This window comes from Hyalella azteca, unplaced genomic scaffold, assembly GCF_000764305.2.
Source record: "Hyalella azteca isolate HAZT.00-mixed unplaced genomic scaffold, Hazt_2.0.2 contig4284, whole genome shotgun sequence".
In the NCBI taxonomy this organism is placed as follows: Eukaryota; Metazoa; Arthropoda; class Malacostraca; order Amphipoda; family Hyalellidae; genus Hyalella; species Hyalella azteca.
Genome location: NW_025934504.1, coordinates 7,631 through 30,003, shown reverse-complemented (window position 1 = coordinate 30,003; position 22,373 = coordinate 7,631). Strand labels below are relative to the sequence as shown.

The 22,373-nt window shown below is 42.1% G+C and overlaps 2 protein-coding genes across 2 annotated transcripts; both read left to right on the top strand.

The window, feature by feature from the left end:
* Window positions 1-538: 538 nt before the first annotated feature.
* Window positions 539-13,724, top strand: LOC108671500 (the record flags this gene model as incomplete). Its single annotated transcript, XM_018159054.1, is given in 8 exon segments — window positions 539-601; window positions 1,161-1,322; window positions 2,254-2,366; window positions 3,748-3,817; window positions 4,178-4,248; window positions 4,690-4,804; window positions 11,077-11,273; window positions 11,744-13,724. Coding segments are annotated over 8 exon segments (2,772 nt in total), but the record flags the coding sequence as incomplete, so codon positions are not given.
* A 219-nt stretch (window positions 13,725-13,943) lies between these two features.
* On the top strand, window positions 13,944-18,909 carry LOC108671503. The gene is made up of 2 exons (XM_018159056.2): window positions 13,944-18,283; window positions 18,368-18,909. The coding sequence occupies exons 1-2, from the start codon at window positions 14,011-14,013 to the stop codon at window positions 18,856-18,858; spliced, it is 4,764 nt and encodes a 1,587-aa protein (XP_018014545.1). The 5' UTR covers window positions 13,944-14,010; the 3' UTR covers window positions 18,859-18,909.
* Window positions 18,910-22,373: the final 3,464 nt, after the last annotated feature.

Genomic DNA, 22,373 nt, shown 5'->3' with positions numbered 1-22,373 from the left:
GCATGCACCCTTAAGAAATGAATAATAGTACCATATTAAGATTATAGCTTTGAAGAGAACATGTTTTTCAGTATTGACCCTTAATAAACAAACAATTATTAGGAGATTATAAATTTAAAAATATCATTTTTTTTCAGCATAGAATCATAATATGTAAATAATGTTTAATAATGGTATTGGTTGACATTACAGTTTCAAAAAGAAAATTTTTTCAGCACTGACCATTATAAACAAACAAACAATGATTAGGAGATTAAAACTCTAAAAATACTACGTTTTTCAGCAAAGAATAAAAATAAATAATGTTGAAGATAATAGATGTAAAGATACAATGATAAGGGGATTATAATTTAAAAATATCTTTTTTTAGCACAGGTTCATAATAAACAAATAGGCAATGTTTGAAAGATAACAGGTGTAAAGATACAATGATAAGGGGATTATAATTTAAAAATATTATGTTTTTCAGCACAGGTTCATAATAAATACATAGGCAATGTTTGAAAGATAATAGTGTTAAGATACAAGGTTAGTGATCATGGACCCCTCGGAGTGGGAGCAAGTGGGCAGTGTCCGAGATGCAGAGAGCAACGGAGTCATGGTCTCCAACCTGCCGCTCCTCTTTGCCAACATGGAGCCATGTGCAGCTAGAGCAGTTCATACCTTGTATTATTGTCTATAACACACATTTGTGTTACAGCAGCAGCAGTTTGTGCCATGTATATAACACATTTGTGTCGTGTTACAGCGGCAGCTAGAGCAGTTCATACCTTGTATTATTGTCTATAACACACATTTGTGTTACAGCAGCAGCAGTTTGTGCCATCTATTAAACACATTTGTGTTGCAGCAGCAGCAGCAATTCGTGCTATGTATTAAACATATTTGTGTTACAGCGGTATCAGTTCATGCCATGTATAGCACACATTTGTGTGACAGCATCAGCTGGAGTGGTTCATACCTTGTATATTTATATACAACACACACTTGTGTCACAGCGTGAGCTGGAGAGTTTCGTGCCATATATAACTGTGCACTAATAGCACATTTGTGTTTGTACCTTGTATAGTTATGTATAATACACATCTGTGTTACATCAGCAGCTAGAGAGGTTCATGCCATATATAACTCTGTGTACTAATAACACACATGTGTGACAGCGTCAGCTGGAGCGGTTCGTATGGTTCATGGTTCACTGCAGCGTGGGGGAAGACCTCCATGTGCCGTGGCACAAGCTGCCCCGGCCGCCCTGGTGGCCGCGGCGCCTCCTCTTCAGGATACACACCGGCGCCACCCCCACCCCCTCCACACGCTCTCTCCTCGTATGTCCTGTGTAGTCTTGTCTTGTTTGCATATCTTGAGCAATATTATGTTTGGATATTGTTACACTTCTGTAACAATATATATAGCATCTGTATATATAGCTAAATATACACTCATTAGTTAGATATACACTTGCTGCTTGTTAATGTTTTGTGTGGTCTTGTGTAGTTTGGATATCTTGACTAATATTTATAGTTTGGATATTATGACACTTCTGTATAGTTTATAATGAACCTGCTATATGTATAGTTAGATAAAACAAAGCACTTGCTGCTTGTATGCGCACTGTAATTTCTAAATTATGTGGTCTCACCTGTGTAATTTGAACATTTTTACTGTATACCTTGAATATGGTGACACTTGAATATTTTGTTCATCCCATATATTTGGAAGATAATGACCTCTACTGTGTATTCTGAATATGAAAACCCTTCTGTATACCTTGAATAGAGATAATATATATATAGCCCAATTATTCATTTAGTACTTTATACAGATAGTTTTATGTCAAAAATTCATTTATGACAAAAATTTCACTCTAGGTTCACTTGAACCAAAAATTTGGTTCATATTACAAAGTTTGACTGCCACACACAACAATAATTCCTTTAATTAATACCTACCCTTATTATTTAATAAATACTCTTAATTAATTAATACTCTTATTATTAATTAATACTCTGAGAAATACAAGGACAATATTTCACACTCACCCCACTAAGCGGGTCATTGTCCCCACCACCTGACACTCACCCCACTAAGCGGTACATTGTCCCCACCACCTGACACTCACCCCACTAAGTGGTACATTGTCCCCACCACCTGACACTCACCCCACTAAGTGGTACATTGTCCCAAACACCTGACACTCACCCCACTAAGCAGCACATTAGGTGACACTCACCCCACTAAGCGGTACCATGTCCGCAGCAACGACTAGTGGAGCGCTGCTACCAGTACCACGGCTGCGAGTTTCTGCTGCAGTTCTGCAGGTCGCTGGTGCAGCACCGGCCTGCTACCGGCTACAGGTTCACTGATAACAGGTTGGCTCATAACAATCTTGATAACAATATTATTATTATATGTTATTATTTAATTAATATTGTAAACGATGATAATTTTAATGATGAGTATTTTAATAATAATAATACTAAAAATAAATAATAATAACAATAATTTTAACAGGTGGGCATGGCTNATCAAGTCGTCCTAGTATTAATCAAGTCATCCTAGTGTTAATGAAGTCTTCCTTGTCTTAATGAACTCGTCCTAGTCTAATCAAGTCACCCTAGTGTTAATTAATGAAGTCTTCCTAGTCCTAATAAATTCTTATAGTCCTAATCAAGTCATCCTAGTGTTAATGAAGTCTTCCTTGTCTTAATGAACTCATCCTAATCCTAATCAAGTCATCCTAGTCCTAATAAAGTCTTATAGTCCTAGTCAAGTCATCCTAGTGTTAAGGAAACCATGTAGGTCAAAATCTATTTTCTATATTCAGGGAAGGATCATCTCCAAACTTGGTACACATATGTAAAATCGAAAATGACGACTATTTTGTTCATGTGAATTTTTCGAAAAAAATGAAAGAAAACGTGAAATTCATAGAAAACGGCCAAAAGGGGTACTTTAGAAAATGCATCTCCTCCTACAAATATCGTGCTACAACATCGAGACAGGTATCATTCGATGCGTAAAGACCTTATCTAGCGATTGTCGGGCCACGAAATAGTAATAAATTTAACTCCGTCAGCCAATCAATGACGGCTTTGAACTCACACGGCTCGACAATCGCTAGATCTTTTCATTATGAATCGAATGGTGTATCTCTCATCGCTGTAGCTTCAAAACTCTAGGAGGAGATGTATTTGCCGTGACAAAAAGTGTGAATGTTCAGGAGGGCGTGACAAAATCCCGCGCGCATCCGAATAGCCACTCAATGTATCAAGGATACGAAATTAAACGTAACTGGAGCTTGTACCAGTCAAGGATGGTGGGAGCAACTGCTACTACACGACCCCGTGCGACGACAGGAGGGTAACTGAGCCCATGCTCCACCAGCCACTCTATTTATGTGCGACGCAGTTAAATTTCCCCGATCTAATTTGTTCAAGAACTCTGCCACCTCCCTCCCTTGCGGAATCTCTAGGGAACGCATAAATCAACGTACAGAGACGGTTTTGGTACCGTTGGATAGTTCAGAATGTCAGCTTTAAGATGAAACTAAAAACCGGAAAAGCCAAAATCCAGAATTTTGACCGACATGCTCCCCTTAATATATATGATGATAGTTATTTTAATAATAATGATATTATTGATACTAATAATTAATAATAAAAATTATAATAGTAATACTAACTATACTAATTAATAATAGTAATTCTTTCGATAATAATAATGACAATAATAACAATAATAATTGTGCAGGGACGGCACGACTGCAATGCACCACACCGACACCGGGAAGCTGCTGGTCACCTTCAGGAACGAGAACAGGGTGGGTTGTGAGGGTGGTGGGTTGTGAGGGTGGTGGGTTGTGAGGGTGGTGGGTTGTGAGGGTGGTGGGTTGTGAGGGTGGTGGGTTGTGAGGGTGGTGGGTTGTGAGGGTGGTGGGTTGTGAGGGTGGTGGGTTGTGAGGGTGGTGGGTTGTGAGGGTGGTGGGTTGTGAGGGTGGTGGGTTGTGAGGGTGGTGGGTTGTGAGGGTGGTGTGGGTTGTGAGGGTGGTGTGGGTTGTGAGGGTGGTGTGGGTTGTGAGGGTGGTGTGGGTTGTGAGGGTGGTGTGGGTTGTGAGGGTGGTGTGTGTTGTGAGGGTGGTGTGGGTTGTGAGGGTTGACATGACAAGTTGACGTCTTGACAGGAGTACGAGAAGCTGATGGCCGGCAACAGCTCGCCTGTCAAGCCACTCTCTGTCAACCCCGTCACCAACAGGCAAGCTTTTATTATCATTATTATATTAAACTTTACTATTATACTGTGGATTAGAAATACGACGTGAAAGATTCAGTGGCAAAATACTGAAAAATAATAGAAATTACATTAAGTTATTTTATTTATCAATGTTTAATGTTATATATCGTATCATATTGGCAATAATTATTTATAATCTTCCATAGAAATCGGCATGATAATGATGGAACAAAGATAGGATCTATCAGTCGAACTTGTCCCCCATTTATCCCTTATTAATCCCCCCATCACACACTTCCTATTAACCTTCCTCACTACCCATTATTAATCACTCATTACGGTACCCCCTCCCCCATTAACTTTCCCACATTAACTTACTTATTTAAAATAATGTGGCATTAATTTAATTAATTAATTAATCCCCCCATTACCCCACATTAACCTCCTCATTAACCCCCCCAGACCACAGCTGTTGCCGCGGCGGGGGTCAGGGGGCGCCATGGTGCGGGGGGAGGTGCAGGACGTCTTCCTATGCGACCGCTGCGACCAGGAGTACACCTGCCTTGCTGACGTACAGGTACTACCTTGATTAAGACTTAATTAAGTTACTAATTGATTATTGATTACTGCCTCGCCGTCGTACAGGTGCCTTAATTAATTACTAATTAATTACTGCCTCGCTGATGTGCAGGTCTGATTAATAATTAATTAAGTTACTAATTGATTAATAATTACTGCCTCGTCAATGTGCAGGTGTCTTGATAATGATTGACACTTCTTATATTCATAAGAAGTACGGTATTATATATATATATAAAAAGTATATATATAATTCGCCGAGTGTGAACGGGGTCCACAGCTGGCAGCAGTATTCAAGGATAGGTATTACAAGGGCTCTAAAGAGTGTGATCATCAGTTCCGCTTCTCTTGTTCTGAACGTCTACCAGATCCACCCCATCTGTCGTCTACCTCTTGCGGTTATTGCCGGTATGTAATCACCAAAATTGACCTGATTGTTCATCAACATTCCTAGATCACGAACAAGTCGCTTCTCTTCGATTTCCGAGTGGTCAGGTGCCAGGTAGCGGTGCTCCATACCAGCTCTTCCGCTACCTCTGTATCTCAGAACCTCAAACTTGGTCCCGTTGAACTGCATGTTGTTCACTAGGGCCCAGTCATATATTGCAGAGTCCCAGTCCTCATATTCTTGCAACCTCTCACTGTCCGTCCTGTCTGTTATGGTCATTAGTATCCTGGTGTCGTCCGCGAATGACGATGCAGTGGCGTTGCTCACTGCCACATCTATGTCGGCGATGTGGATGAGAAAGAGGCTCCAAATGTTGCCGTGTAGCTCCAAATGTTGCCGTGTAGCTCCAAATGTTGCCGGCCTGCTTGCGGTTGGAGTGCGTTCCTTCATGGGACCAAATCGGCAATCACCAAATCCCCGCCTCCCGAAAGGAAGGCCCAAAGCCTGTTTTTTGGCCGGGCCGGCGCACGGATGCCCGTGTGTTGCTGGCGGTGTTGCTGCTGAGATCGGGAGATGTTGAAGCTAACCCGGGACCGGTGTGGGTGTGTCTGCTCTCCAGCGGCCGAATCTCAAACCGACAGACGTCCTTCCGATGTAATTCACAATCATTACACTGGGTTCATAAAAATGCACCACAATCAAAATAAAAGACTACACCAACAACTGGACCTGCAGTCTTCGCACAGCACTTCCAATTACCACTAACCCACATATTCAATCAAACCTACCTCAGCAAAACAACTCAGCACAACCTCCCCAACGACCCACTCAACAACTACAGTCATTAGTTCCACCAAACTTTTCAAACCAGAACCAACCACAACTCCAACCGAAACACCCTGAAAGTTCTCCAAATAAACATAAACACGCTATCAAACAAAATAGATGAACTAGCCCTACTTGTCAAACAACATCAAGTAAACATTATCACTGTACAAGAAACAAAACTCAAGCCCACAACAGGAACACCAACAATTGCAGGTTTCACAACTATAAGACAAGACAGAACACACAAATATGGTGGCGGTCTACTAACTTGCATCAAAAATAACATTACCTCTTTCACCATTCAAATCCCACCTAACATAAACCAAGCTACTACAGAACTCCAAACCTCTCAAGTCCACTTATCCAATAATAAGTCAATTTACATAACCAACTGATACATCCCCCCTAGAGACACCAATCATCCATTACACAACCAAATAGATCAACTCATCACCGAATGCTTAATCCACATCACCAATAAACCAAACACAATCATCACAGGAGACATTAACACCCACCACAACACTTGGCACTCACCTTACAATTACCACAGAGGCATGGTACTAATAGAAGACAGCATACAGAATTCAAACCACATTATCCTCAACCAAAATTCACCTACTCGTCTACCCACCACAAACAATCAACAACCTACCTCTCCTGACATCTCCACAGCCTCTGACACTATAGCAAAGAACATTACTTGGACTGCTCTGACAGAACTTTTATCTGACCACCTACCTATACTACTAGACTGTTATCTGATCACCCACCTACCGCTGTAGTATGTACCTAGGCTACCTACCTACCCTTCACTACAAACATACGCAAACAGAATAGGCTGAGCAGACACAGACACCTGCCCATCCTGTCAGAGAGCTCCCCACACAATCACTCACATTCTCCTGGAATGTCCGCTCTGTCAGGATCTCAGACTACACCACCACATAACCTCGACCCTACAGCTTTGGAGCGACCCACTGTCGGTGGTGTCGTACTTGCGTGAGGGAGGTCTCTTATAAAAATGAGACCGGAGAACCACAACAACAACAACTAGACTGTAGAACAAAAACAAACTTCTGACTACCACACCGAACAAAAACATACACTAACTACCACAAAGCCGACTGGGCCTCCTTTTCAACTGAAATAGAATCAGCACTAAAAAACATAGCAGACCCAACCGACATTCACGTCACAAACAAAACACTCACAAACATCATGATCCAAGCGGACAAACACATTCCTAAAGGCAAAATAAAAACAAAACAACCACCTATTCCAGACAACATGAGAGCCCTCATAACTCAAAGAAATCAAATCAGAACCGCATATCACACAGACCTGCAACTACCGCAGTTAAACAGAGAAATTAATAGAGCCATACAAGACCATAAAACAAACATTTGGAGAGAACACTTAGAGCAACACTGGGACAACAAACACAATAGTCATATACTCTGGAAAACAATACATCAACTATCAAACAAAACCATTCCCACTCAACCAAACAAATCCATCAGATTCCCAAATAAAATAGCACCTACTTCCCAAGACAAAGCAAAATCTTTCAACAAACAATTCATAAACATAACAAAACATCAAACCTGCCCTCACTACAGAAAAATAGACAAACAGAAAAATTGAAAAATCAAAAAACTTATTCAAAGATCAGATGACCATCACAACAGATAAGACCATCTCTGCAATTAAAAATAGTAAGAACAACAAATCCACAGGCCCTGATGACATTAACACTCAACACCCAAAACACCTTGGACACAACGCAATATCATACCTTACCAAAATATACAACATATCAATAAACAAAAACATCATCCCACACACATGGAAATTAGCCAAGATCATACCCATACCCAAACCCAACAAAGACACATCCATAGGTTCTTCTTACAGACCAATATCACTCCTCAGTCCAATCTCCAAAACATTAGAAAAAATCATACTCAACATCATTCAATCTCTCATTCCACAAATAGCTCACCAACACGGTTTCAAGGGAAATCACTCCACAATCACAGCCCTTCACTCAATTACCCAACATATTACCTGCGGATTCAATCAGAAGCAACCACCTTCACGAACCATTACAATAGCACTAGACATATCCAAAGCAAATAGACATGTCTCAAAGATACAAATTCCATACAATAGCACTAGATATGTCTCAAAGATACAAATTCCACCAACATTAACGAAATACATATCCAATTACATAAAAGGAAGAAAAGGCTACACACTTTTCGATAACACCACTTCCAAACAGCAGAATTTCAAAACAGGCGTCCCACAAGGGGGCGTCCTTTCACCCACTCTATTCAACATATACACCTCAGGCCTCCCCACTCCCCCCACAAATGTACATATTACGACGACATTACCATCTTCTCATCACACCACAATTACAAAATTACGGAACAACATATACAACCATTTCTACAACAGATACACGACTGGACTATCAGAAACAACCTCCAACTAAACGCATCCAAAAGTACAGCCACACTATTTACACCTGACCCTGCTGAGTACAGGAAAACACTAAACCTTACCATAGACATTACCACAGTTCCCACCATCACACACCCAAAAATACTAAGAATCACATTCGACCCAAAACTAAACTTCAATACCCACATCCATGATACACGTGACAAAGCAACTAAAATATAAAATTCTAAAATCTTTCACATCAACAAACTGGGGAAAACAAAAAGAAGTCCTAATCACAACCTACAAAACTATAACACAACCTATCTTAGAATACGGCAGAACCATCTGGGGTCCCAGCCTAGCACAAACTCACACAAATAAACTACAAACAATCCAAAACAAAGCACTCCGCATTGCAACAGGTTGTACAGCTGATACTAACCAAAGCCACCTACACACAGAAACAAAAACGCTTCCAATAGACCAGCACCTCAGACTTCATGCATCCCAACTCAGACTAAAAGCTCAAGCACCGACCCACCCACTTCACACTCATTGTTTCAATCTTTTCAGTTTCTCAAACAAAATAGAATTAACGAATAAATTGACACGTTCCAACGGATCAAATGACGATAGAAAAAAAACTTACTGATGGTGCGAAGGGTGCCTTCACCGACAAATTCAAAAGCAATTCAATTAACACTTCAAGTCTGAAAATTATCGAGAAAATGAAAAATCGCAAACTAGTACAATTAATACAGGATAATTATTATCGCAAACTAGTACAATTAATACAGGATAATTATTGTCACAGGAATGTTTATAATGACAACCAAAACTGACTTAGGTTTGACAAACTAAGAACCATGACAAATAAATGTGTAACAGTTAAGCCGAAGTCTGGATACAAAGTGGGAGGCGAGAGCTGCTCTCGGAACGACGACGCATGTCATTCAGAGGTGGAAGCCCCCATATCCAGCTCTCGAGGAATTTCGCCGCGCTGCAACGCGACAGAAACTACACCACTAACATACCCATAGAACCAGATCAAGCCACAACAGAAACACTAAACAGGCGCAAGAAACAAATACACACTACAATCACAACTAACTACATAGACAATCTGCCAAACAATGCTGTACTTTCGGCACCAGCACCAGCCATAGACTCTTCAGAAACCCAATTACCCAGACACACACACTAGCACAACTCCGTACAAACAAGTCCCTCCTACCACACCAATACCTACACAAGATAGATCCAGTCACACATCCGTCCCCTATTTGTCCACTCTGTCACAAAAGTCACTAAAATGAACACAGCACCAACCACCTGTTCGGCTGCTCGGAGCTGGTCACGCCCTTGTCGCCCCTGGTTTTGTGGAGCTCTCCCATCGAGGCGGCAGGGCTGTTAGCGCGCTGGGGAGAGAGGCTGGGCTGGCCACAGGAATGGGTGTAGGCCCCGTCCCGCACTTGTCGCGGGACGGAGAGGGCGAACAACAACAACATGAGGGAGAGGATTGGGCCGAGTACCGTTCCCTGTGGTACTCCACTCTTCACCCTAGCCACGCTCGATCTCGAGCCTCCAACAACTACAGCTTGTAGTCTTTCTGTTAGGAAGCTGTGGATCCATGCCAGCAATTCACCTCCGACTCCCAGCAGTCTTAATTTTCTGAAGAGCACCCCATGGTCTGTCTCTTATACACATCTAGATGTGTATAAGAGACAGAGCTACAACATTGAGACACATATCATTCGATGCGTAAAGACCATATCTAAAACGCAACACGAGGGTTTTTAGGATTTCTCATTTTTGTGGGTGTGGGAGCATTTTTCGTAAATTTTTCGAAAATTTTTCGATTTTTCCCCCCGCCACCCCCCTTTTGCGGAATAAAATTCAAACTATAACGAAATTAGAAAAAGACACGTGTTACGTTCTAGATAATTTTGTTGCGCATCGAATGGTATATGTCTCATTGTTGTAGCTTAAAAACTCTAGGAGGAGATAGGTTTGCAGTGACAATAAGTTAACTTTTCAGTAGAGCCCGTCAAAGTCCCGCGCGCATCGGAATAGGCACTCAATGTAGCAAGGATACGAAACTAAACGTTACTGGAGCTTGATTCCAGTCAAGGATGGTGGGAGCGACTGCATGCACACCTCCTCATACGACGCCAGGCGGGTAACTGAGCTGCAGCTGAAGCAGACACTCTATTTAAAGTGCTCGGCAGCTAATTTCCTCCTATTCTATTTGTCAAAGAACTCCCCACCCCCCTCCTTTTCATGATCTGTCGTGAACGCATAAATCAACGTACAGAGATGATTTTGGTACCGTTGGAAAGAGCAGAATGTTAGCTTTAAGATGAGACTAAAAACCGGGAAAGCCAAAATCAAAAATTTTTGGTGGACGCTCCCCTTAATATAATCAATTATTTTATTTTAGTTTTCTTATATTAACTATTAAAAACTTTTAAAGTAATTCAAGGAGTTTAAATTTGAAAATTCTATTGAATTACTTCAATTACTTAAAATTGCGAAATTCCATAAGGAATTTAAGTTTTAAAATGATATTAAATTATTTTATTAAGGTAATTATTGTACAGGTGGCCCGGCTGCACGCGCTGGGGCTGACCCCCGCCCCCCACACGGGCCGTGCCCCCCACAGCTCCCCCACTAAGGTGTCGGGGGGTAAGGGGGTGCGGGGGGCGGTGTGGGGGGCGCCGCCCCCCCATGTCAGGAAGGTGGCCAGGAGCAGCGCCTTCAGGTGCGACAGCGTCGACTTCTCCTCTCCGCTCGGCAGGTATATTATAATATATAATATAATGCTTTATATATGATGATATATTGCTATACTAATGGTTATTTAATAAATGTGTATTATATAATAATGTATAAAGTCGATTTCCCGTCTCCTTTTGGCTGGTGTGTTACGCATGTATAATATAATAATGTATTATGCTCAATGTATATCTTATTATATAATAATATATAATGCTTCTATATACGATAATATATTACTGAGAATATTAGACCTATATATTTAATAATTAGCAGGGATTACATTATATATCATAAGTTGTTGACATTGCTAAGAAACTATCTCAGCAAACACACAGTAAACACTCGGGCAGCAAACACACAGTAAACACTCGGGCAGCAAACACACATCAAACACAAATCAGTTCCCAGTTTCATACAGCAAACACACATTGGCCACAAATTAGTGGCCACGTAGTAAACAAGCCCCCTGACATCCTACATATCCTACAGGAACCGAGGGCTGGCCCGCTGGGTCACAGTGTACCGCAGTCCTAAGCTGCCCTGGACCCACTCCTACAGCTTCAACAAGGCCCAGAGATGTGACAGATGGCTCACCATTGAGACCGGTCTCGATGCTCGGGCTCGGACCCTCCTGCACCAGCTGCGGCCCCCCAAAGTGGTCCTAAAGAGGGTCCCTAAACGGGTCATAGACCGGTACTCGCGGCTGGGGGGACACCAAAGACCGGCCATGTACATAGACCTGACCGGAGATGAGGGCGCCTTCATGAACCAGTTTATCGGGGGTGGATCGAGTCTGGGTCTCGGTGGTGGTTCGAACCATGATCCCGGTGAAACTAACCGTGTTGTGTCTGGAACTGTGATGCCCTATGGAGCAAGTGGTATGATGCCGGCAAGTAGAACTCTAAGTGGAAGTTCCATTCCCTTCAGCCAAGTCATGCAAATCGTGACCGGGAATTGTAACTGGGCCATTGCCCCCGGTTTCATGGAGCATGTTATCGCTGGAGGGCAAGTCCCAGATAACGTGATAGCTCTTACCCTGCAGAAGCTGTTCTCTCCTACAGGACGTCTTGTTCAGCTCCTGAAGGAGGCTATCAATAACAACAACTTCCGTTCAAAAGCCGAAGAGGAATACGGTACCTCGCAACCGACTCCACAGCAGCAGAACGCGTTGCTGATTAAATACGGCATTCTTCAACAAGTTGCTTATAATATCGGAGTCTCAGATCTGATGATGAATTTAGTGCTGAACCACGGTAAAGTCTTGAGTAACGCGTCGGAAATGATACGACTCACCTCCCTGCCGCCCAGTATACCCAGGGTAACGCACCCCGAAGTGAGTTCGGTCCTTGCAAACGGCGGCGCCGGTCGTACGGTCCTACAGCGACATCAGCTGCAACTTCTTCGGGAACACCAGCGTCAGAGTTTGTTGTTGCAGAGGTCCTCTTCATCTCCAGGGACACCCCCACAACATTTCAAGCCTGCTAGGCCTCTAGGTTCAACACAGTCTCTGGTTCAGTCTTCTCAAGTTCGACCTGAAACCAGCCGAGATGACCAGAGTTTGGCTTCAAAATCGAAATCTTTCCCGCCGACGGGGCTTGTAGGTCCTAGACCGGTCCTTAGAACCCCTTTTGTTCATAGACCAGGACCTAAAAGTCGTCGGAAATATCGTTTTCCTTTATCCTGGAACAAAACACTTCCTGCCAACACATCCCGTCAGGTTGATATCCCTAGCGACAACAACGACATTCAAGTTTTGCCTTCATCTTCATCTTCCACTTCGTTGCTGCCGATGCATCAGCTGCCACAGTTCGCGGCGCTCCATCAATTGACGCCCAAAGTTTTCTCCGATGAAGGCCTCAACGCCAGACTACAACAGGTGATCAAACAGAACCTGCAGCAAAATACAAGTGTTTTTTCCAACATACAAAACCTGCAACAAAACCAAACCGTTTCTTCCAACCCTGCCGGTGGTTCAACCGTTTCTTTCAACCCTGCCGGCAGTTCAACCGTCGGTCTCCCAGACCCTATTCATCACGATAATGGCATGTCAATAATAGACGTGATTGATCTCTCAAGTGATGACGAGGTTGAATGTAAATCCCGGAAGCGAATTAAGGATCCTTTATCAATCGAGCATCCTTCGGTCCATGATTCGTCCAAGTTTGGTTCTGAACTAACAACCTCTAGGAATTCTCTCTCTGATAATAGATTACTAACGACCAACAACAGTGGTGATGTTATAAGGAATAACTCGGTGCCTTTCAATCCTCGTTTACCTTTAAACGCTCCGTCTAACAACACTCATTTAAATAAAGAAGTGGCGTCAAAAAACGAGCGTAGCCATTGGTCACAGTCTCCTGCTAACCTGTCAAAAGGAGATCATGTTTCCCGCAGTTCCGGGCCAGCAACTGCTGCACGTGTGACCAATGGCGAAAGACCAACGAAAGGCGCTGTCTCGAGTTCAATTTCTAATATTAATAATGCTTCATCCTCTAAAACAACGAACAAACCTGACATTTCATCAAGAAAACCTACTAGAGGAAGCTATCAAAATGGGACGTCTTTTAATGATGACATTTCATCAAGAAAATCTACTAGAGGAAGTCATGAAAATGGGACGTTTTCTAACGATGACCTCTTGAGGAAAACAAGAAAACGTTGCAGGATGAATGGTAAAGTTCCTGTTCAACACTCGCTCGTACAAATCATGCTTGTTCAACAACAATGCGTCGTTGACTTTAAATTCTTCAGATAAAATGATCAATGGCAAACCAAATCTCCAGTCCCCATATCCAAGGGACTCGAGTTCATCCGGGATCCGGTTTCCAAATAGTGTGTCTGTACGACCCACTAGTCCCGTTTACACGGTGGTTACTGAGGAAGAAGAACGCTTTCTTGTTGCTTCATCTTTAGCTAATAAAAGCGGGTACAACAAAGGCGTCGTGTCTGGCATAAAGACCACCTCAGTTCCCTGTGTGGTGTCCTCTTTGTCCAACAACAACTCATTGAGTCGCAGGTCTTGTCCTAACTCCTACGACTGTTGTCCTAGCAAGTCCTATGACTGGGACGAGCGAAGGATACTCGAGAACAAGAAAGCGAGGACAAAATTGCTCTCAGGATACGATAGTGAACGAGAACTTGAAGAAAATACGCTTCATTCTAAAAACTGCACTTTGAAAACTGACAAAAACTGCCACAAAAACGGCGAGACTCGAGAGTGTGCGGCAAAACGTCGCGTAAAAGAGAATTTAGATCACGAACAACAATTTAAAAGCCTCAGAAGTGGCAAGAAATCTAGGGACCTTGATAATTCAAGTGAATGCAGGGAATGTTATCTTCAAAATTCGAAGAATTCTTCAAACTTCGTTCCGAATCCTAGCAGTGTTGTGTCAGGAAAAGAAGTTTCTTCGCCTTCATCCCCAGTTGGCAATCCCCAGCTGTCCGTATCCCCGATTGTGAGGCTCACTCCCCTCACTCACTCCGGAGGTAGACCTAAGACAGATGTGTCCGGAATCCACGCAAAAAGCGGAACTATGGTAAACGGATGCCTGAAGTCGAACGCATCTGCCCCCCAAACTGTAACTTTCCCCAGCGAAATTTCTCCCCAGACCAGCAATTTTTCCCCAAACCCTAGCAAAAGAGTAGCTTTCCCCAACAAAACTGCAACTTTCCCCAGCGAACTTTCCCCAGTTGTAAGCGAATTCTCCGATGATCAAATTTTTCGGGATTCCAACGTAGACGCGACGCCCTACGAAGACGACAGCTGTGACCGACTGGGAGCGTCGCCCCCTGATGGACCGGTCACCTCGAACGCTGTGGCGGAGGACCAAGCTTTTGGTAAACCTTTGAACGACGACCAAACTGCTGCACATAAACGAACGATTTACGGTACAGATGTAACCGTCTTGCTATCCTCCGTAATCAGCAGGAGTGTTAGTTATCTCAAGGATAAATTTTTCTCCAGTGATGCGTTGAAGGATAACGATAATGGGTCTGAAATGCCGGGACCGGGGCCTTTGAATGAGCCTAGAGCTGCAGAAGTGAGGGGAAAGGGCAAAGAAAATGGGATCATGACGAGAGGAAAAGAGAATAAAGTTGATAACGATGACGTGGGTCATTCAAAGCCAACATCTGCATCGATTCAAAATGACGAAACGGATGATGAAGATGATGTAGAAATCTCCGATGATGGCGGCCAGTCAGGGTCCGATCATTGGAGTGATTTGGATGATAACGATCATTGGAGTGATTTGGATGATAACAATTCAGTGCCGCCTATTAAAAGAAGAAAAAGAAATCGTTGTGCTATAAGAGCCTGTTTGTCCGACGAGTGTAAAGAACTTGGCAACCTACATGCGCTGCTAACTCTTAACCCTCCTGTCCCTGGCCGCATCACGCGTAAAACTTTCCACAAACTTTCTTCCCGTCACCAAAATAAAGGAATTAAACGGTTAAAACATTCTCAAAATCATAAACTTCGTTTGAATCTTGAAAGAAAACTCTTGCAGGCAAATAAAGATGAAAGAACAGGTATGGGAAAATCATTATATGTTGATTCTTCTTCGTGTCAAAAAGAACAAACAGGTTCAGACAATGTTGAAAATTCAACAAAATTTCCCACTCAAACCGAACAAAATATTAATTCTACAGCAACAAATAAGAATTCCAGCTCTAATGAAAGTTGCGTCGATGAACTTTCACTTAAGTTAACTGAATCAATAATTACGAACTTGACCAACGGCGCCTTAGGAGAGGCGTTCGCCTGTTCAGTGCAACTAAACTGTCCGCGCCTTTGGGATAGTGTTAACGTTGTGGAAAACGGTAATAACGCCGTGGAAAACGGTGATAACCTCGTAGAAAACGGTGATAACGTTGTGGAAAACGGTTATAGACGGGATAGAGACGGCCGTTTTTTATCTAGCCCTGGGCGGGATAGAGACGGGGCTTTTTTATCCAGGCCTGGGCGGGATGAAGGCGGCCGTTTTTTATCCAGCCCAGGACGAGAAAAAAGCGACTTTTCCAAAGCACCAAACACCTCGAGGTCCCCGAAGTCCCCCAGCATTATGGACTCCCTCAGGAGGAGGACAAAGAAACACGTGGACCAAGAACCTCCCATCACGTGGACCACAAGCTCTGTCCCAGGTTCTGAATCCCCGCGATGCAGTTCCCCATTTCAAATAATCCTTGAACCTGGGGGAATGGTTTCTAGGATTTTTGATGGTCCTGGGGATGCCATTTCTAATGGCAGATCAATCCAATCCCCCGACACTGCGGTTGATATTAGCCCCAAATGGAAGCTGCGGAGACCGACTCATGATGGTAGATTCTCTTCACCATCAAAGTGCAATGCCGAGGGCAATTCTCACTATTCAAGCACCGGTTCTCACTATTTAGGCGCCGGTTCTCACTATCCAGGCTCCGGTTCTCACTATCCAGGTGCCGGTTTTCAAAATTCAGGCTCCGACAATCAAGGTTCTTCGCCTAGTCCAAGGGGTCAACCGCGCAAAGCAGATGTGGACCGACTTTGCGGATCTGCGGTTCCCGATAGTGCTTCTAAAAAGACCGGAAAGCGGAAACGTCTGCCTCAGGAGCTGAAGAACTTGATATCTGATGAGTTTAAAGAATTCCGGCAGTCGGGCTTTCATCCCGTTGATGTGGTGGTGGCCCAGGTAGGGGACGGGCTGTCCGAAGACCGTCCCGAGTCGACAACTGGGACCAGGACCGAGCTGTCTCCTGAAAATTCCTGCAATTCTCAAGCCAGCAATACAGAGAATAGCTCATTTAATACCTCCTCTAATACCTCTTCTAGCTCATCCAGTGCTTCGCCGTTCAAACGTCAAGTTGCTTTTAAACGAACTCGTCCTTCTTGGTTGTGGAAACGAAAAGCCACTGCGTCGGGCCACAGCGGCGTGCTAGGAACCACTGCTTCGGACCACAGTGGCGTGCTAGAAGCCACTGCTTCGGACCACAGCGGCGTGCTAGGAACCACTGCGTCGGACCACAGCGGTGCAGATAATAAAGCTGTGGTCCCTGGTAGTGCGTCTATGAAGACCGGAAAGCGGAAACGTCTGCCTCATGAGCTGAAAAATTTGATATCTGATGAGTGGAAGGAATTCCGGCAGTCTGGCTTTCATCCCGTTGATGTGGTGGCCCAGGTAGGGGATGGGCTGCCCGCAGACCGTGCCGGGTCGAAAACTGGGACTGGATCCGGTCTGTCGTCCAGAACCGGAAAATGTCCCGAGTCGAAAATTGGGACCGTGACTTCGCACCGCGCTAGTGATGATGACAGCATGGATGGCTATGAGACGGACACTGAGGAAGGTGATCAGAGTGAAACTGAAAAGTCTTTTGGGAGAAAGACCAAGACACGACGTTTCGGTTCCCGGGAGAATGATTTTTCGGTGCCGCGACCGATCCCGGAGTCTGTTCGGGATCGGTCTTATTTTTCTAATATTAAATCCGATGTAACAAGTAAGAAATCTGATGTAATCATTAATAGATCTCGTGTTATAAGTAATAGATCACATGCCTCCACCGAAAGAAACCACCGTCCGGTGAAGGATAGAAGGATCTTGACGAGCGATTCGGACAGTTCAAGTTACAGCGACTCAGACTCCGACGAAGATATTTCCAAAACAATGAAGGACTCTCAGAAAAAGAAGACAAACTATAAACCAAAACGTATTCCCAACGAAGTGCGGAACTTGATCAAGGACGAGTGTAAGGAGTTTAAGGCTCATGGGTTCCATCCTATAGACGTGGTCACTCGTCTCGCGCCCTCGTCCAGCTCCGAGGACGAAGAGTCCTGGGAAAATTTAGCTTTGACGACGAGGAAAAAGCATACAATGGACAAGGTCGAGGACGATGAGACTGGAAATTTAACGAAAATAATGGCGTTGAGACCGAAGAAAAGAGATATTAACTATGATGATGAGGCCCGAGTCCGGGCCGATGTGGTCGAAGTCCGGGACGATGAAGATAAGGTCCCGGACAGAAAAGGATACAGTGGACAGTTCGGGACGGTACAGGTTCGGGTCCATGACCACGAAGTCCGGGACCATGATGCCGAAGTCCGGGACCATGATGCCGAAGTCCGGGCCTATGATGCCGAAGTCCGGGACCATGACCACGAAGTCCGGGACGATGATACCAGTTCTGGGACCGACGATACAGATCCTCCGAGTTATCCTACGACCAACGCTAGTAAACCAAGGATACCGCGCGAGCTGAAGAATTTACTGAAGGATGAATACAAGGAATTTAGAGACCGTCTTAATCTTCAGAAAATAAACCTGAGTAAAAAAGAATTCCTAACGCCATTATCATCGGAGACCACAACAAATGGGTCAGACGGACACACTTTTGTAAACCTGCACTCAAAAAGAACACCGCAATCCCTTGAGAGAAATTCGGTGGTAAGCAACTCTCATAAAACCTTACAAGAGACTCACAGAGGATGGCAGTTCTCACGTAATGCCACTAAAAGTGGCATGGCATGCCACGACGATGGCATGTATGCCACACCGCGCGGCCTACACCGCATGACGCTTAAAGAGGAGAATGCCATGTGTGTTGTGAGTTACGTTCTGCCTCACATTATGTGAGTTATGTTCTGCCTCACATTATGTGAGTTATGTTCTGCCTCACATTATGTGAGTTACCGTATGAATTATTCATATAAATATTTTTCATAAACTATTTCAGTTCATGAAAATTTATTCATGAACTAAGAAAGAAAATATGTTCATAAAAATCAAGTTCAAAAAAAAAATCATCTTGAACATTATAAATAATTAAATTTATCTTAAGCTCCTTTATTTTTCATGATGTGTAATTCTTTAATATTTTATAAATTGTGAAAATATTGTATATTTTTACGTTGGGTTTTTATTTATTTTTTTTATCCAATAGTTGCATTAAAGAAAATCTTGATTCATTCTAATTAAAAAAATATTTGAACTTTTTTGGTTATATTTGCTATATTTTGCATCATTGATTAAATTTCAAGCTTTGTTAAAAATTAAATTCATAAATTCAACCCACGCGTTAACCACTCATTAAACTTTGTGTGTAAATAACGTATTACAATGTAAAACAGCACAAGCCGTAAAACTGAGTTTCAAACCCGTGGTTCAACTCATGAGTCTTGATAGTAAAATCAAGCGGGATATTTTTTTTCTTTGGTAAGTTGAATTCAACCCATTCTATTCAACCCATTATTTCCCACAGTGAGTTGAATTTAGCCCATTATATTAAGCGCATTATTTCCTAAAGCCAGTTGAATTCAACCCATTATTTCCTACAGTTGGTTGAATTCAACCAATTATATTCAACCCATTACATTCAACCCATTATTACCTACAGTGAGTTGAATTTATCCCATTCAACCCATTATTTCCAACAGTGAGTTGAATTCAACCCATTATTGAACCCATTCAACCCATTATATTTAACCTATTATTACTACAGTGCACGAGTTGAATTCAACCCATTATATCCAACCCATTTCCTACATTGAGTTGAATTCAACCCATTATTGAACCCGTTCAACCCATTATATTTAACCTATTATTACCTACAGTGAGTTGTATTCAACCCATTATATCCAACCCATTTCCTACAGTGAGTTGAATTCAACCCATTATATCCAACCCATTATTTCTTACATTGAGTTGAATTCAACCCATTCTATTCAACCCATTTCCTACAGTGAGTTGTATTCAACCCATTACAGACTCGAACCGTCACAGTCTGGTGTAGAAATGTATATATAATTAAGCAGCTGTTCGCTATTTAACCTGTACTAGTATTACAATCATTATCATCATTATTGTTGCCACGATGTTAGCGTTGTAAATGATACAGCATAATGATTGCTCCATGCAAGTTAACCTTCACATTTTTGTCTATTTTTTGTCTTAATTATTCATTTATTTATTTTTTCATTATTTATCTTCATTTATTTATTTTTTTCGATCTCTTTGGTAAAATTGAAGCCATGGTATCAGTGATACGAAGTTAAAATGGCCGTTTCGTATCGTGGATACGCAATTGTGCTATTAAAATGGCCGTTTCGCAATAAATTTTTCCATTTTTTCAGTAAAAAATCATTGTATTTATTTAATAATTATTCTTTGCCAAAAAATTATATATTATTTATGTGTATTTGGTAGATATTATGCACAGTTGTACAGTTGATAGTTGAATAAATCGGTGCGTAAATATGAGTCATTCTTGACTCACTTGTAAGCCAGGACATGTTCAATAAAAGTGATATGATGTTTCGGTTTTTTATTCACCCTGGTTGAGTCACCGTGACCCACTTATTACCATGGGTGTTCTAGAACGTTTCTGAACTTTACCCAAAATTATTTTTTGATATTTTAATAAAAAATTGAATTTCGTTGAATGCAGAAACTTAACTTATAGCCATGTTTGCTACACGTAGGCAAATGAGTGGAATTTTTTGTCCAAATAGTTGAAACTTTTTTATCCACCGTGCGACCGATATACTTTTTTGTTGTCAAGCTAATCTGAATCAAGAAACACTAAAGGATAAGAACTGCGTTGAATTTAGGACAAAGTCCCGCCTATTTCTTTGAGTGCATAGTGTCTGTAATGTTGAGCACGACATAATGAATAGTTCCTTTATCATTAGTGTTAGGAACTATGTAGTGTTGGCGAAATATCGATTATTAGTTAATACGAAAGTAAACCTCTTCTAATACGTTAGTTCTAATATTCGTCTAATTATTAAATAACCCTCGGTTATATCCTTTAAAAATAGGGCGCCAGACGTACGAACACACAAACACACTTGTGAATATTTACATTAGAAAACGAAGTATATAAAATTAATTACTAATAAACCTAAATTCTATGAAATATATTATACATAAACAACGCCTTCAATATTCATCACCGTTGATATATAAAGGATTCAATCATCACAAAGATTGTTGTAGTGTTAAGCCCGGTCCACACGCTCAGTTTTACACAACGATTTGTCTGCGCAGTTCTAATCGTTGCAGACAAAACGTTGCGTGTGGACGGGAAAACTGCGCAGTTTTGGAGCCGGCGGGAAAACTGCGCAGTTCCATCGAAATCTGAGCTACCGAGCATAGATTTCGATGAACTGCGCAGACAAGTCGGAACGTGTGGACGGTAGCACAGTTTTTCGATTCGATTTGTGCTCAGTTTCAATGATTCTGGCGACCATGGCGGACCTTCGGTAATGTTCTCGGGAATTTATTGCTTTTCTATACGAAAGTTTTTCTTGCATTTGGCAAGTAAAATTCAAGGACTATAGTAACAGTGGCAAAAAAGGTGGAGACATACGAGGGCTTAGTAGAAAAATTCAAAGAAATCGATGAAAGCGCAAACATAGAAACAGCTGTAAAATAAGTTGAGCATTTACTGTAAATAATTGGGAATGAATAAAAAAATCGATTCTCACGTCGTGTAAGCTAAATATCGATTATTAATTAATACGAAAGTAGACCCCTGGTAATTCTAATATTCGTTAAATTATTAAATAATCATCGGTTATATCATTTAAAAATACAGCGTCAGACGTACGAACACACAAATACACTTGTGAATATTTATAATAGATAACGAAGTACATAAAATTAATAACACATAAACCAAATTCTATGAAGTATACATAATCAATGCCTTCAATATTCATCACCGTTGATATATAAAGGATTCAATCCTCACAAAGATTGCTGTAGTATGAGGCTGTGAGCGTTTATTGCTGTAGAAATTTGGCTTTCAAAACCAGTTGGCGCTCAGCGCTCGTCGGAGGAGGTGTGTGTGTGTCTTGCTCCGCTCCCGCGGCGAGGAGAAAGCTATTTAAAAGTAAGCAATTATTATATTATATAAACATTAATGCTAGCTTTAAGATAAACATATTTTATTATATACTTTTATAACATAGGCAATATATTGATGCTAACCGTACGATAGATATTTTTGTATATAAGTTTATAATAGTTAAAGGCACAATGAATATAACGAAGTTAGATATTTTTTTACAGTAAGGCAGTCGTAAGTGGTGCGGTGGTCGTAAGTGGTGCGGTGGTCGTAAGTGGTGCGGTGGTCGTAAGTGGTGCGG

Coding starts and splice junctions, on each gene's coding strand:
- LOC108671503 (XM_018159056.2), top strand. CDS start 14,011: ATGATCAATGGCAAACCAAATCTCCAGTCCCCATATCCAAGGGACTCG. Junction 18,284..18,367: donor ACAGTTCGGGACGGTACAGG/TTCGGGTCCATG, acceptor ATGATGCCGAAG/TCCGGGACCATGACCACGAA.